Raw genomic sequence first — 15,535 nt, forward strand, 5'->3', positions numbered from 1 at the left:
GTTAGGCATTTAAAAATATTTAATTAACTGCTTGCCCAAACAAAACAATTAGAATGGCAATTACCTTTAAAATAGCATCGATGTATTTGCAGCTGTTGTGATATAAGGCTAGGAAACAAAATGTTAATCTGAAATGAACAGTTTAAATATGGAATTATGATATACTTGGCTTCCTGTAGCACAGCTGTCAAGCTCGGGCAGCTCGCTGGTCAATAGTGACATTCTGTGTGTCAGTGAACAGCGTCTCTTGATACCATAACCCGCAGTTCACACATTACTGAAGCTCCAACTGTCGAGCATTCAGGTCCCCTGGTATTAGCGCAGCTTCCAGACTCTCCTGACTGGCTCATGTTTCATTCTTTGGCAATTTGCCCTAATGATATCCCTCAGGAGCTTTCAGCCTCCCTTCCTTTCCATATTTAATCGTGGTATATTAATCCAAGCGAGGCGCAAAGAGTGCTGCACACGTTGTAATTTCCTACAATTTCTCCTAAGCTGCTCACCCAGTTTTTCAGTCTTACTTTTATTTATGTTCTAAGCTTTGACCCCAAATGCTGTCTTTTCAGGTAGTTATCACTGTCTCCATAAGATGCCCAGGAAGCTGCTTTTGCTGAAAGTATTCTTCAGAGGGGCTTTGGCAGCATCAGATCGGTTTTTGTTCTGGCAGATTTGGTACAGACAATGCGATTTAGGTCACTAAATAAATTGTTTTATGTTTGTCATTCATCTTGGATGACTTGAGCATGTCTTTTTGTTTGGAGGATCGGCATCTACTTACCGTTGTTATTATCCTTTTGCAAATTTTAGTTAACTGCCTGTCTCCATGGATCAGTTGCCCTGCTATACCCAATGTACTGGCAGCACATATACATCCCAGTGCTTCCGCCGCACCTGCTGGACTACTGCTGGTAAGATGACTTTTGCCAGACTCCTTTAAATCCAGGCTGTATGATTAGAAAAAAATCCGTTTATTTGTAGATTAGCGAAGGTTGGTGTATGTGTAGACCAACGAAATCCCTGAAACTTGGCCTCGAGATTAGTAACCAATATTAAAAGCTGCTTTTATGAGGGCAGAGTAGTTCTGTTCAAAGCTGGCCAAAAAAAAAAAAAAATGTGTGTTTGGCAAACATAAAGTTCTTTAGATTTTGTGAGTTACTTCTGCAGTCGTGTAGATAATTGCATAAAAAGAAGCGAATACAGCCTTAGTTGTGGTTAAGAAAACCATACAGAAGTTATAGTATCAGTCCAAGAACTCCATATCCCAGGTGTCAGAATTTGTCTGCAGAGCCTGTCAGAAACCACGTTGCCTCTGTCAGGGCACACTTTCATTACCTTTACCTCAGGACACACTTTGCTTCACCCCTCTTCCTTCAGTAGCACACTGAATACCAAATACCAGCAAAGGGGTTGCCTCTAATTCAGGGATTCCCTGAGTTTCTGGTTTAAATCAAAGTCTCGGCCCTAAGCCACCATGGAAAAAAGCGATGTTGAAAAGTGTTGGGACTAATTTTGAAATGCTTCCTGGCATTAGAAACAACTCCCGATGATCTCACCCAATGTGAATTCAACAACACCCCTGGAACTCTTCTGTTCTCTTCCTCTGGAAGAGTGTGTTTATTCTCAGGCTGGACAAGGGTTAGACTCTGAAACAGCAGCCTTGGGATCTTCTTCTGGACTGTAAGATAAAATGTTCTCTTCGTGCATAATCATCTTCTGCAGGCATAGCTTACTTCTAAAGAATTCAGTTTTGTTTCCTCTAAACCATGCATGTGCACATACACACGTAGAAGGAAATAATTTTGACTATAATAAATTTGTTTATGTTATTAAAAACAAAGCTCTTTCAGAAGCAAAGTATTTAACTTTTTTGTTTCATGGAAAGCAGTTCACCTAAAGTATTTAAGGATTAGAGAGAGCCATTTAAATTCATACCTAGAGGTTTTCTGTTCAATTTTTATGACTAGCTCTCTTCAGATCAAGTGATTGTAATGATACTACATATATTTGGCCCCATATTGATGATACTAACATATTGTGTGTTTCCACAGCATGGTAATAGTATTGATAATGCTTTGAAGTAAGTTCCCAATGATCTACCGCTGCCATTCAGTCCTTTGAGTACTGGAAAGGAGAAAGTTTGGCGGGAGATTATAGCTTAATTAAATTGTGGAGTGTCACACACACAAGTCTGAGAGTTAAGCTAGATCTGTAAATAGGTTTTTAGGTATTCATTTTAGAGTGTTTTTCTGTGATCAACATAACCAGTATATATTAGCAGCCTTGAAGGCAGAAATGGCACTTGATTCACATTGACAATGCCATAGGTCTTGGCACATGGTGTTCAGTAATTGAAATTTATTCATTTCATATAATTTTTACAAAAGTATTGGAAAACATATTGATTTTTATTTATTATTATTATTGTTATTGTTATTATTATTTTAAAGTTTATTTATCTTGAGGGAAAGTGAGAGAACACGCATGTGTACCTGTGAGCAGGGGGAAGGGCAGAGAGAGAGAGGGAGGCAGTGAATCCCAAGCAGACTCAGTGCTGTCAGCACACAGCCCACGTGGGGCTCTATCTCATGAACTGTGAGATCGTGACCTGAGCCAAAACCAAGAGTTGGACACTTAGCCAACTGAGCCACCCAAATGCCCCAATACATGATTTTTAAAAATACATGTCAAGTTAGTGGTTCAAGAACTAGCATTTCTAACGATGAAGCTTAGAATTATATTTTATCATATATAATGTTAAGCTATTTGCATTTTTCTATTAAAGTGTTCTGACCTCTGAGGTGCCTGATGGCTCAGTTGGTTGAGTGTCTGACTTTGGCTCAAGTCATGATCTCATGGTTTCTGTGTTTGTGCCCCATGTTGGGCTGTGTGCTGACAGCTTAGAGCGTGGAGCCTGCTTTGGATTCTGTGTTTCCCTCTTTCTCTGCCCCTTCCCTGCTCGCACTCTGTCTCTCTCTCTCTCTCTCTCAAAAACAAAAATTTTTTAAAAATTTAAAAAAATGTTCTGACCTCTTAGGAGGTAACTTCCCTTTAAGTTCAGTTGTCTGTAATGACTATACATTTAAGACTTTCTAAAATACTGCTATTTAGAAGCTATTCTGTGGTGTAGTTAGTTCGGTGCTATTCTTCCCAGAGATGTCTTCCCGATACTTTCTAACCCTGCATGAAGGTCTTCTGCTGCTTCCACTATGATGAAGGAAGCTTGGTCCCTGGAATTTTCTTACTAGTTTCTAACCTTGAAATAGCCTTTAGGATAAGTTCTAACAGCCTCCATGCCAGACAGTTCCCTGTTCCAGAGAGTACAGCAGTGATTGATAATCAAGGAGTTATCTGAAACTTCCTAAGCGTTAAGGTCACAATGATAGGCTCAGCTTCTATCATAGAAACTGAGTGTTGTGATTTCTTTTTCTTCTCTTTTCTTTTGTCTTTTCTTTTCATTCTTTTCTTTCTTTCTTTCTTTCTTTCTTTCTTTCTTTCTTTCTTTCTTTCTTTCTTTCTTTCCTTCTTTCTTTCAAATAGCTGCCTAAGACTCTAGCTCTCTTCTGTCAAAAAAATTTATGGACTAAACTATTTCTTGGGGAATATGGTTTTCTTCCCCTTGCATCTTTGCAAATGATCTAGAATCATGCTGATTTGTATGCAAAAAGGGAAAAAAATATTAGAGATTATCCCTCCAATCTCATGGTTTTTGAATAAAGACATTTTTATATTTCACTTCAAAAATAGCACCAGGAAGATTTGATGGAATAGATGTATATTTGCCACTTCTTTAAGGTGATTGGAACTTTCTGAATCCCGAGATAACCCTTTCTCCTGGAAGTCTTTTTGTTTTCCCACCTGGTATCTCTGGTGTTGACAGACTGTGGAGAGCCATAATGCCATCTTGTGACCATGCAGGTTTATAGCATGTTGGTCTACTGATGGAGCCTTGCTAACCTGTTTGTTCATCCCTTCATTTATCCATCCATTTGTACATCAGATATATAGAGAACACCTGTTTGCCTAGCAGTGCGTATAGTAAGGTAATGAGTAAAACTTCATTTCTGCCCTTGCAGTATCCACACATAGGAAAAACTTCACCCATATGTGCATGGAGCACATACATACATGCACATGCACACACAAGAGGAACACAGAGTAATACTGTAGTACTGTAAGGCTTACATCAGAGGCATGTAAAAGAAACATGGTTGGGGGCACCTGAGTAACTCAGTTGGTTAAGCATCCGACTCTTGATTTCAGCTCAGGTCATGATCTCACAATTTGTGGGTTTGAGCCTCGCATTGGGCTCTGTGCTGGTAGTGCAGAGCCTACTTGGGATTTTCTCTCTCTTCCTCTCTCTCTGCTCCTCCCCCGCTTGCACACACTCTCTCTTTCTCTCAAAGTAAATAAATAAAATGAAAAAAGAAACATGGATGAGGAGACACCTAGGAAGAAATGGCCCACACTGCTTGGTAGGGTAGGGAAGGAGACTGGGAGGAAATGACACCATCTACGTTTTTTTCTGTTAATCTGTCAGTATAAGGGGAAAATGGGAGTTTCTATTGAACAGGTATAAGATTTCACTTATACAAGATGGTTAAGTTGTAGAGATCTGCTGCACAACATTGTGCTTAGAGTTAACGATGCTGTATTACAGAATTAAAAATTTCTTAAGGGTGCAGATCTCATGGTACGTATTCTTACTATGTGAGATAGAGACAGAACTTTAATGTGGCAAGTTCATGATGTTGCCACACACTCTTAACCGTTCTGAGTCCTTAAACACCTAGGAGGTAGTGTGACCCTAGTATCAGTAAAATTATAATCATTCATTATTTGTTCAAGAGTGGCTGAGTCACCTTTTTATTTTGGGAACCTATCTGACTCTTCTTTCCATGAAAGAGAATTGTTTCTTAAAAAATAAATGGAAAATCATGGTGTTTGGACTACCTAAGTTAATAGGCGGCTATTACAGTCTACCCATGGGTGGTCTCTGTAAGAAAACCAAAAAAGAAACAAAAAACGGTTAGAGGGTGATTACTTTTGACTAAAGATTAATTGCTACCCAACAGAAGAGGCATTCCTAATAGAGCCTTCTGTATGCTATCTTTGCAAAATGACTTCGTTGACAGAAAGATGTAGGACAGTTTTGCATGTGGGTGATAAAACATCAGTGTCGCCAAGGATCTCTTCCTGAGTTATTAACACCCAAATCTAATTAGGAGATTTCAGCTAAGGGTTGCAGAATTACTTTTCATGAGATTTGGTTGATTAAGTCTTAGGATGCTCACAATCCAGTTTTCGTGAGAAAGAAACTATTATTCAGTAGAATGTGTATTTTATAAAACATAAAATCTGTCTATAAAATATGTTCTATAAAATCTATATGCAAAACATCATAATCATTTTAATAAATTATGCTCTAGATTAATAATTTTTACAGTTTTGACATCTCTATGTTTTTGATTTTGTTAGGTATTAGTGAGATAAAAACACCTAGAGGTACCCAGTAATCTCACAGAAAAAGCTAGAAGTTACTTTATTACTAAGTTCTACATAGGAACCCTTTATTGAATTTTTATTCCAGCTTAATAATTGCTAAACATTTATTTTTTATATTTTAAGAAATAACTAACTTTGAAGAAATTTAAAAAATGTTACCTTAGATGTATTTCATAGGACTTCAATAGGTTAGCTGCTACTTTGGGCTCTGATTTTTTTTTTGTTTGTTTGTTTGTTTATTTATTTATTTATTTACATTTATTTATTTTTGAGACAGAGAGAGACAGAGCATGAACAGGGGAGGGGCAGAGAGAGAGGGAGACACAGAATCTGAAACGGGCTCCAGGCTCTGAGCTGTCAGCACAGTGGGCTCTGATTTTTTGAAATCTGATCCACTCAAGTGTTCCTCTAACAACTAAAATGGAAATAATAATTGTTAATTTTAGGAGGCTTACATATTTTTTGATTACCACTCATTATATTATTATTATTTTTCCCCCCAAGAGAGAGCATGTGCTCATGTGTGTGCATAAGAGGGAGGGGCAGAGGGAGTGGAAGAGAGAGAATCCCAAGCAGGCTCCAAGCCCAACATGGAGCCCGACTCGTCCTTGGTCTCAGGACTGTGAGATCATGACTTGAGCTGAAATCAAGAGTCACATGCTTAACTGACTGAGCCACCCAGGTGCCCCAACACTCATTATATTAAAATGTTCTTAGAAATTTGAGATACCACAGACTTACTATGTTGTAAATTTTGTGGGTAGGATGACCTAACCTGGGGTAAATTGGAAGTTTGCACAGTAACTTGAATAATTTTCTACTATTTTGGATGTGGGGACAGCTTGATATATTTAAGATCTTGGGATTTGCCTATCCTGTTTTGTGAAAATGTTCTGAACCCAGTGTGGGAGCCCAGAACAGTTAGTGACATATATTTTATGTCTTCTGTGGAGTCCCAGAAGGGATTCCAGAGATGAGAACTTGAGCTAGGGAAGTAATCAGCCTTCCTTTATTTAAGCAAAAGTGGAACAGTCCACATTTTTCCTCCTGTTTCCTTTTGAAGGCAGAAAATCTGTTAGGTCTTAAGGATATCAAGGCCTGTAAATAGTTCTTAACTTTCAGTCAAATGATCCAAAATATCAGATCAATTCCAGATGGTCTGTTATATATATATATATATATATATATATATATATATATATATGAAGGAACAAAGCTACAAAAGAAAATTAGAATCTAGTACAATAAGAAGTAATGAACAGGATAATGAGGAGTCAAATAAAAACTTTAACCATCCTTATTTTTTTGTGAGTTCTGGATATATGTTAGTGGTTAGCCAGCTTCAAATAAATCTGGAGCTGTTTGAGGTTCGTTTGAAAAACTGGGTCTGTCGAGGTGCCTGTTAGCTTTATCTGTTACTGGTCCTCAGTAGCAAAGTAGATACACAGGAGTTTGGACTGATAGTGAAAGTGATGTTTGGAAAATTATGAAAATTCTTTTAAAAAGGTTGTTTTCATTAACATAGAAAATGTTTGCCTTAAATATAACACAAAGATGTCTATAAAAAGAAATGTCAAAGATTGTTTTAGCTATTTATTTGCATATCTTCTATCACCTTTGTAGACATCTGTCCATTTTCACGTTTTCTTGTTAAATAATATTTTGATTTTGAAATGTCAAGTTGGATAATTCCCTTCGTGTATTTCATGAGAAATGTTTTTGAAGTTACTAAGTAAGCCCGATTTTATGTCACAAAGATTATTTAATGTCTGTAGGCTCTGCTGGAGTATAAGATCTGCAAAGGAATCTATTCTATTTATATCACTTATTATTGTACCTAGATCCTAGCCCAGGTCCTACTGCCTGGTATGCTCCAGATTTTATCTGTAGAATTAATTAATTCAGTATCATGCTTAAACATATTTGAATATTTTTTAATTCATTAAAATTACTTTATTAATAAAAGCAAAAGTGAGATAAATAGGAATGTACAACATTTAAATGAAAGACAAGGTACATGAGCAGAAAGATAGTATGGAAAGAGAATGATAACAGTAGAGGAAGAACTTCTAGTTTCCAAACAGTGCCTGGCACATAGTAGGTCTTAATAAATATTTGGTAACTGATTCAAAAAATTTTGGTGGTGTAGTAGGTATGAAGCAATGATGATTTTTTAAGAGAATCGTAGAAATAAGAATCTAATTGAATATAAAAGGTATATAAAATAAATGTGAAAAAATTTGCTAATTATTTAGGATATGTTTTATATGAAATATATGGAAGATTTAACTCAGAACTATGACTTAGGCTCTAATATTCTTCTTAGGTGTTACTACTCTTTATTTAATTGTAAATGCTTTTGTGAGTTTTATGCCAAGCAACCTTAATTTGAATATATTAATGACCTCTCAGATTAAATTTGGCTTTTATATATTGAATAATTTAAATTATCTGTAGTGGGCTCTATTAGAACTGCACATTTAATTAATTTAATTTTTTAAATCTTCTGAATTACTTATATTGTTTCTGTGTTAATGAACTTCATGAATATATACATTATATATTTCCAATTTAGTGCTCCGATGCCATACCTGATTGGAATACACTCCAGCCTCATAGAGGTAAGTATCTTTCAGACATGAGATACATGTGTGATAAATTAATGAATATAAATAATAGTTAAAACAGTTGTATTTTGAAAGAGAATCAATTGAATAGAACAAAATAATGATAAGTTTCATATTTAGGGTATACTTACATGATCATTTTCAGAAATACTGTATTGGAATAATTTCATTTTAGTTAGTATACTGAATGACCATTTTCAATGGCATGAAACCCATGAAAATATGGTAAATTTGGTCAAGATCATATGGTAAATTTTAAGTATTAAAAACTTAGTCCTTGATGAACCACTTTCTATATGGCACTTGGGATCTTTTATATGTTTCTTTTTCACACCTTATTTTGAAGGTCAGAATTTATGTAGTTATGATTCATAAAGGGAAAATGTTTTTATTTTTCAAACTCCATTTTGATACATTTTGTCAGTGTGCTTTTTCAAAATGTGGTTGGAATACACTAATCATGAAGTTTTAAATTAAAATATAGACTTAAAATATTTTTTAGTTTTCAGTCCTGTTGGGGATTTAGAATGCAGTAAGTTTTTTGCAATGTTATCACTTCATTCCAAAATGACTTTTGTGATTTATCATCACTACAGTGAAAAATGTTGAACTTTAAAGACCTTGAACTTGGAATCAGTGAGATTTCAAGGGAAGACTTCTTAGAAAATTAGAAAAAAATAAACAAAAGATTTGGATCTGAACAAAAGACTTGGGTCAATTGCATGGCATTATTGTGCTATCTGATTTTCAGTTTTATATATATATATGTGTATATATATATATATATTGTGTGTGTGTGTGTGTGTGTGCGCGCGCGTGCATATTGTACTTTAAGCCAGTTTCTAATCAACAATCTAAATAAGTTAGATTTGGTTTTCTTATTAGTTGTTGTCACTGTATACACCATCAATCCTCACTCTGCTGATCAAGGAAGATCCTGCCGATTATATTATTATTATATAGGAGTGGTGAGGATCGTGTCTGGAGAAATCATGTTCGGATGGTAGTCATGAATTATAGAATTCTGCATGTACTCTCGTTCTGGTCACTTTCTCCTTTTGCAAAATGCGAGGGTAACATTTTTATTTGTTTAATCATTAATAATATTGGATATATTTTAATGAACTTCTTTAGTAGACTTGTTTTAAGTTTGAAGTCTAAGTTGAATAACATGAGCCTTTATGTTTGTTAATTTTTAGACAACTTGTTTTACATGCCAAGGTACTTTCAGTGAAAGGTCACATTGTGTATGAATAAGTATTTAATCTGTTATCTGATTGTAGAATATATAACTGGTATTTTCTTCATCAGTATTTTGACTGTACAAAATCTAACCGCAGTTGGTTGGTATGGTTTCAAAGAAGTCATCATATCTGATTTTGATATTAACGCACATGTCTCTTCTTATTTAATGTATCTAATAGAATACATAATGTTTATAGTATGTTTACTTGTACAGATGAAAACTATTTAAAGTTGTTTATTGTACCTGGTGATGTTCTGTATTTTTTTACATAATGGTTCTATACCAACTTTTAAAACTAATGATTCAGCTTTTCCAAAATATTATAGACATGGGTACATGTTTTAAAAATTCAGTCATATTTAATTGCATATTTATTAGACACGTATAGAGAAAATCATTATTTTTTTAAAGGAGCAAATTTAAGAATTTTTTACTTCTTACAGTATTGTCTTGGAGAAACAGTCCATTCTGATTTTAAATTGAGTCAGCACTAAATGAGAAGGTTTACAGCCATGATTAGATTGGTTAACATCTCTGTATCTTTTATACTCTGGATTTACTGAACTGTCTTTTTAGTCAATTGTATTTAGTTTATTGGGTTTAATAGTCAATGAGAAGGGGTAATAGGAACTTCAAGAATGTCTTTAAACCAGTTGGGTACCATTTAGTAACTTTCTCCTTAATCTATTACAAGATACACATACTGCCATTCGATTCTTATTATGTCATTATCAGGCAGATATTTTTAAGCAAAATTTGATCTTTCTTATTTTATATTAATGGCATTATAGTTCAAATGTGGATATATCTATTTACAAATTTTATGTGAGACTGAACTGAGTAATTTTTTACATTTTGTTTGGTTGCAATTACAATGAATTTTTTTTTTAGGAAGAATCAACATATTCCCTATTCTCTCTCTTTGTCAAGACAGTTTTGACATACGTTTTAGAAAGACTTGTAAACATAATTGTTCAAAGATGTGAAACTAATATCCTTTAAATCTTTCTTTTAATTATTTTTATGTAGTCATGACTGTAAGATGGCTGGAAATCTCTTTTTTTTTTTCAACGTTTTTTATTTATTTTTGGGACAGAGAGAGACAGAGCATGAACGGGGGAGGGGCAGAGAGAGGGAGACACAGAATCGGAAACAGGCTCCAGGCTCCGAGCCATCAGCCCAGAGCCTGACGCGGGGCTTGAACTCACGGACCGCGAGATCGTGACCTGGCTGAAGTCGGATGCTTAACCGACTGCGCCACCCAGGCGCCCCGGAAATCTCTCTTTTAAAATGTAAATTTGCTTCCAAAATAAAGGATAAGGACATTTTGTTCTCCCTGAAAATTAGACTTTAGGGTTGAACTCAAAGGTCTGTAAATGATGGAGGAGCAAGTCAGTAGAGGCTCCAAGTGTGAGCATTGCATTATGTGTTTTAATATACACAAAAGATTCTAAATAAAATGTTGGCTCCATTTTGCAGGAACATGTGATTGCTGACACCGGGTCATTTCCTTGCATTATCGTACATGATACGATAGTCACATTTGTAGTCACATTGCATGGAAGGCTTATATAGAGAGGATGTGAGAGAAAGACTTAACCAACCTTAATACCTTACTCTTGTCCTTAATAACACTTTCAGTCTCTGTCCTAATATTATTTTCTTATTTTTGAAGAAAAAGTCAAATTTTCCTTTTTCTCTTTCCCGAGCCAAGCAAGCTAACGAACATTATGAGATATAATAATCTGAGACAGAGAAAATGTTATCATTTTATATGCTGTATGAATTTTTATTCCTATTTAGAAAATAGTTAAAGCCTGACTTGGAAGGAAACAAAGATAAAAAAGTGACATTAATCCAAATAAAAAAATTTTAATTACATACTATTTTTCCCTCTTTGCTAATGTAGAATTGTTCTCATTTTAGTGCATCTCAGTGTATTGATTTATTGAAATTAATACATTTTCCATTCTTATTGAATGGTCCCTTGGACAGAATTTAATATTCAGCTATTATCAGACATTTTTAAACAAAGGGCAAGTTGGAAAAAAGTATACATTTCATGTTAATACTAATTTTCTTTATTCAGAATTTAACATTAGTGTCATAGCAAAACATTTAGGTGTCACATAACCATTACTCCAGGCTATTTAGAGAAACTCATTTTCATCCTTTAACAAATGCACTAGGTTTCTGGATTAACTTTATAGTTTCTGTTAAAGGGAACAACTTAGAATTGAAGGTGAAAATTAAAATTATGACATACTTTTTCCACCAAACACCATTGATATAAATGTATTGTTGCTTATAAAATAGGCTATTTTTGTAGTTATGCTGTAGTTAATTTATAAATAACTACATATTTATGTATGTGAGCCTTTTTTACATTTATGTATACATATGGAAAGGAAAAGAAATGAGTTTATTTATAAATGTTTTGGTGAGAGTGTCACTATTGTAGGTGGTTCTCTGTTAATTTCCAAGAAACAGCCATCCTCTGACTCTTATTTTGGAATAATTACAATGTCTTTTACAAGATAGATTTTTGCTATCATATATCCCCCTGAGAATCCATATTCTACACAGACATTATTGCTTTCTTAACACATACAAATTCCCTACTCTAGACTACCATTTCCCTAGCAAATTTAACATTCTACCTACTATGCAGAGGTTTGAAGTTCTAAATGGATCAGAGAAATTTCATTCTTGAATAACTTAAAACAAAAAAAAATTGGGTTGGCCAATTTAAAATGTAAGGTATTTAATAATTCTCAAAAATAGCTCTTATTCTATAATGTCATTTAAAAAATACTACACTGAAATTAATTGACTTATCTCTAGTTGACCTATACAATTATGGAATTCTGAGGTGATATATTTCATTAATGAGCACCTAATTTTTTTGCATCAAAAAATAATGCTATATTTGCTATCATTTAAATAAGGCGAATAGAATTATATGATTTGTTTAGGTATACATAGTAGTCTAAATAGGGAAAATAAACCTTAAGTATTCCCTTTCTTTAAGGATGAAAAATTTGATGAAATTCTAATTCACTGTCATTAGTCCACATATTGAGATAATTTGACCATGTAACTAAGCTGTCAAACAGATAAGTCAAATAATCTGATAGGCTATTAAATTTCATCTTTTATATTAAATTCATGTATAAATAATGCAACAATTCCTTATTACCGCTCTCTTTATCATTTTTCTTATTCAACTTACAGTCCTCATAAACAGCTTATACTGAATTGGTATGGAAGTACGGAGAAAATGTTTATTAATTTAAAATTTAGTTTACAGTAGTCATGATTTTTGGCTTATATTAGCCCCATAATGTGATTTTTGCTAAAAATAGGTGTAGAACTGGCCACAAGTTCCTGTATCATTGGACAGAAATTCAGTTGATAAGTTTTTAAAGGATGTAAGTTTTTCTGGTTTAATATAGCCGTTCCGATTTTGTGAGTTTTTGTTACAATATCTCTTTGGTAGTTAAATTACATTTAATATCTCCAAACTAAATCAATGTGTTTAGATGACCAAACATTCTGTTCTAAGGATTTTTTTATCCAATCTTTTTGAACGGTTGTAGACAAACTTACTTTCTTATAAGGCAAAGTTTTTTATATGTTCTTATAATATAGGATTTTCCTTTTTTATCCCCCAAGGCTAATTGTCATCAAGATAATTTTCTCTGCATTTCTAAGTTCATTATAGTTTTGGAAGGAAAATATACTAAGATGTTTATTTGTACTTGTGTTTTTTAAACAGAGAGTGAAAAATAAATCATTGGAGGATGTGGTTATGTTAAATGTTGACACAAACACTTTAGAATCACCATTTAATGACTTGAACAACCTACCAAGTGATGTGGTAAGTCTGAAGGTTATTTTGTGGTGAACACATTATCTGTCTATCTACCTACCTATCTATCTATCTATCTATCTATCTATCTATCTACTTTCTCCTGGACCCTTGAATTACAAAGAATTATTTTTCCCAGGTTTTTTTTTTATCTGAAATAAAAGGACTGAGTATGTGCATGGGTGTGAGAGGAATCAGTGTAGATTCTATATTTAATATTTTTACCTTTTGGCAGTTGAGGAGATGTTGAATGAAACATCATATTCCTATTGTAAAAGTAGGATCATAATTAAAAAGCTAGATGCACTCATTAGGCAGAGTTTCTTTAAACGTAAGTCTCTTCATCTCATCTTAATCATTATATTACAAAGTAGGCATTTCTGTCTGCCTAGTGGCATGTCTTGCAAAAGAATGAGAGAGTTTTTGAAGGCAAGAAGAAGAAGGGGGCCAATTATCGGCTTTTGCTTCCCTGCCACCTGCCAGTGCTTTTCCTTTTAATTAATGATCTGATGGCACTGGTCAATATAATAAGAAATGCTTGTACAGTTGGGGTCAGAAAATTCTGGCTTTGATCTCCCTCAACTTTCTGAAACATTTATTTGTTTTCTCTAAATTATTTCAGTTTTATTTTAATCTTTTCTATCCTGCTGAGGGCCGCAAGAATGAAAACCTACACTGTTTGTCATTTGCTTTGGCAGAGCAAAGACTGCTTACTTAGAATTCTATTTGTAAATTAAACTGCAAACCCAGTTTGTCATAAAAGACATCTGATCCTTTTGAAATGACGAAAACTGTCTTTTGTCTGTAAAGGCTGATAAATTAAGTGCCAGTTCTCTTCTGCTCTTTGATCTTGCAGAGGGTTTGTGTGTGTGTGCATGTGTGTGTCTGCAGCCTATAATAGGATATACTCTGTATTTCATGTTAAATAGTCTCCAAAAGTGCATTTTTGGCCTGCATATTCCTTAGAACAGAGCAAAATGCAGGCTAGTGCTGTTTCTGTATAGATATTTAATGGCTATTTAAAAATATCTTTATAACATAGTTCTAAGTTAAAAATAACTCTCCTTTTAAAAAAAATCCAGTTTTTTCAGGAATATTAAAATCCATAAATAAAAAAAACCTTCATCATATATTTTTCTGCAGTATTGCAAGTACTTTGAAATCATTATTAGGGAGTTTGAAAAAGTGAATTTAAAATTATCAAACTCAAAAAAATACAGTAATACTAGCTTTGATTGTTTTTATGGCTAGTGATAGGAAAAATGTGATTTTAAAGTTAAAATCAGATTATCTATGCCCATAAATAACCTAAAATACTTGCTGACCTTGAAGCAAATTAAATTGAACTACTTTATCTTACTGTAGTAAAATTTATGCTATGTATGAACAAATCCAAACCCAGGCCAGTAAAGAATTATATTATCTTTTTAGCTCATTATAACTAGATTGCCTCATTATAAAAATTTTGCAGAAGCTGCTAGAAATGATTAGAGTTATTCATTTAGAAATCCATCAAAGAATTCTTCATTGGATAGAAAACTAATTATGATATAAAGCCCCGACTTTTATAAATATTTTCTTTATGTGCAGTGCATTTCCACTGTTAATTCCCTAAGTAGAAAGGATTGTTTATAAAAAAAAAAAAGAAGAAAAAGAAAAATGAGAAAGAAATCAGCTTTTTTTGTGTCATAAAAGTTGTTATAGTCAAGTTTCAGTGGTAGCTAATTTCATCTCTTTGAGAAAAGCAATTTTTAATAGTATTTTTTTTTGGTGGGTGGTTCTTTTTTAATTGAGAAGTGCTACTTTCCCAGTAGAATTAGTTTGATACCAAGACATTTATTTTAAAATATGACGAAGTTTAACAGTTCCACAAAATATAAAAGCCTAAATATGTGAAATGACAGGAGGGACCATCTCATTGCTCGTTTATAAGGAACAGTTAACTGTATGTAAATGAAGTAAAAAAAAATCTTAAAAAGGAACTCTGCAAAGTGATGTGGATATAACTATACGTATACTTGAGATTAAGGGCCCGAGACTTACAGACAGATTTGAACAACGAATAAGTGGATACAGCTCTGGGGTGGAACCAGGGCCATCTACTGAAAGTATGAGTTATTTTAAAGTTATAGTCATTTTCTACAAATACTTTAGGTGGTTGTTTGTTTAACCCCTCTCTAATAAATTTAGCTCTTTCCATCCATTTTCCAAAAGCTGTCTCTTGTAGTTTTACAGGAAATATGATAAAGTATCACATCATACTTTCTATAATTGTCAGTGTTTTAAATG

The 15,535-nt window shown here is 33.7% G+C and overlaps 1 protein-coding gene across 2 annotated transcripts in view; it reads left to right on the plus strand.

Annotated features, from left to right (window-relative positions):
- The window catches only part of DENND1B (DENN domain containing 1B), a 257,800-nt gene that overhangs the window by 155,540 nt on the left and 86,725 nt on the right, over positions 1-15,535 (plus strand). For both annotated transcript variants that reach the window (XM_027074606.2, XM_027074605.2), the window contains 3 exons: positions 808-908; positions 8,078-8,123; positions 13,154-13,255. In XM_027074606.2, the coding sequence (XP_026930407.2) occupies positions 808-908; positions 8,078-8,123; positions 13,154-13,255 (249 nt within the window). The remainder of the gene's footprint in view (positions 1-807; positions 909-8,077; positions 8,124-13,153; positions 13,256-15,535) is intronic.

The sequence above is a fragment of the Acinonyx jubatus genome, chromosome E4, assembly GCF_027475565.1.
Source record: "Acinonyx jubatus isolate Ajub_Pintada_27869175 chromosome E4, VMU_Ajub_asm_v1.0, whole genome shotgun sequence".
Taxonomy (NCBI): domain Eukaryota; kingdom Metazoa; phylum Chordata; class Mammalia; order Carnivora; family Felidae; genus Acinonyx; species Acinonyx jubatus.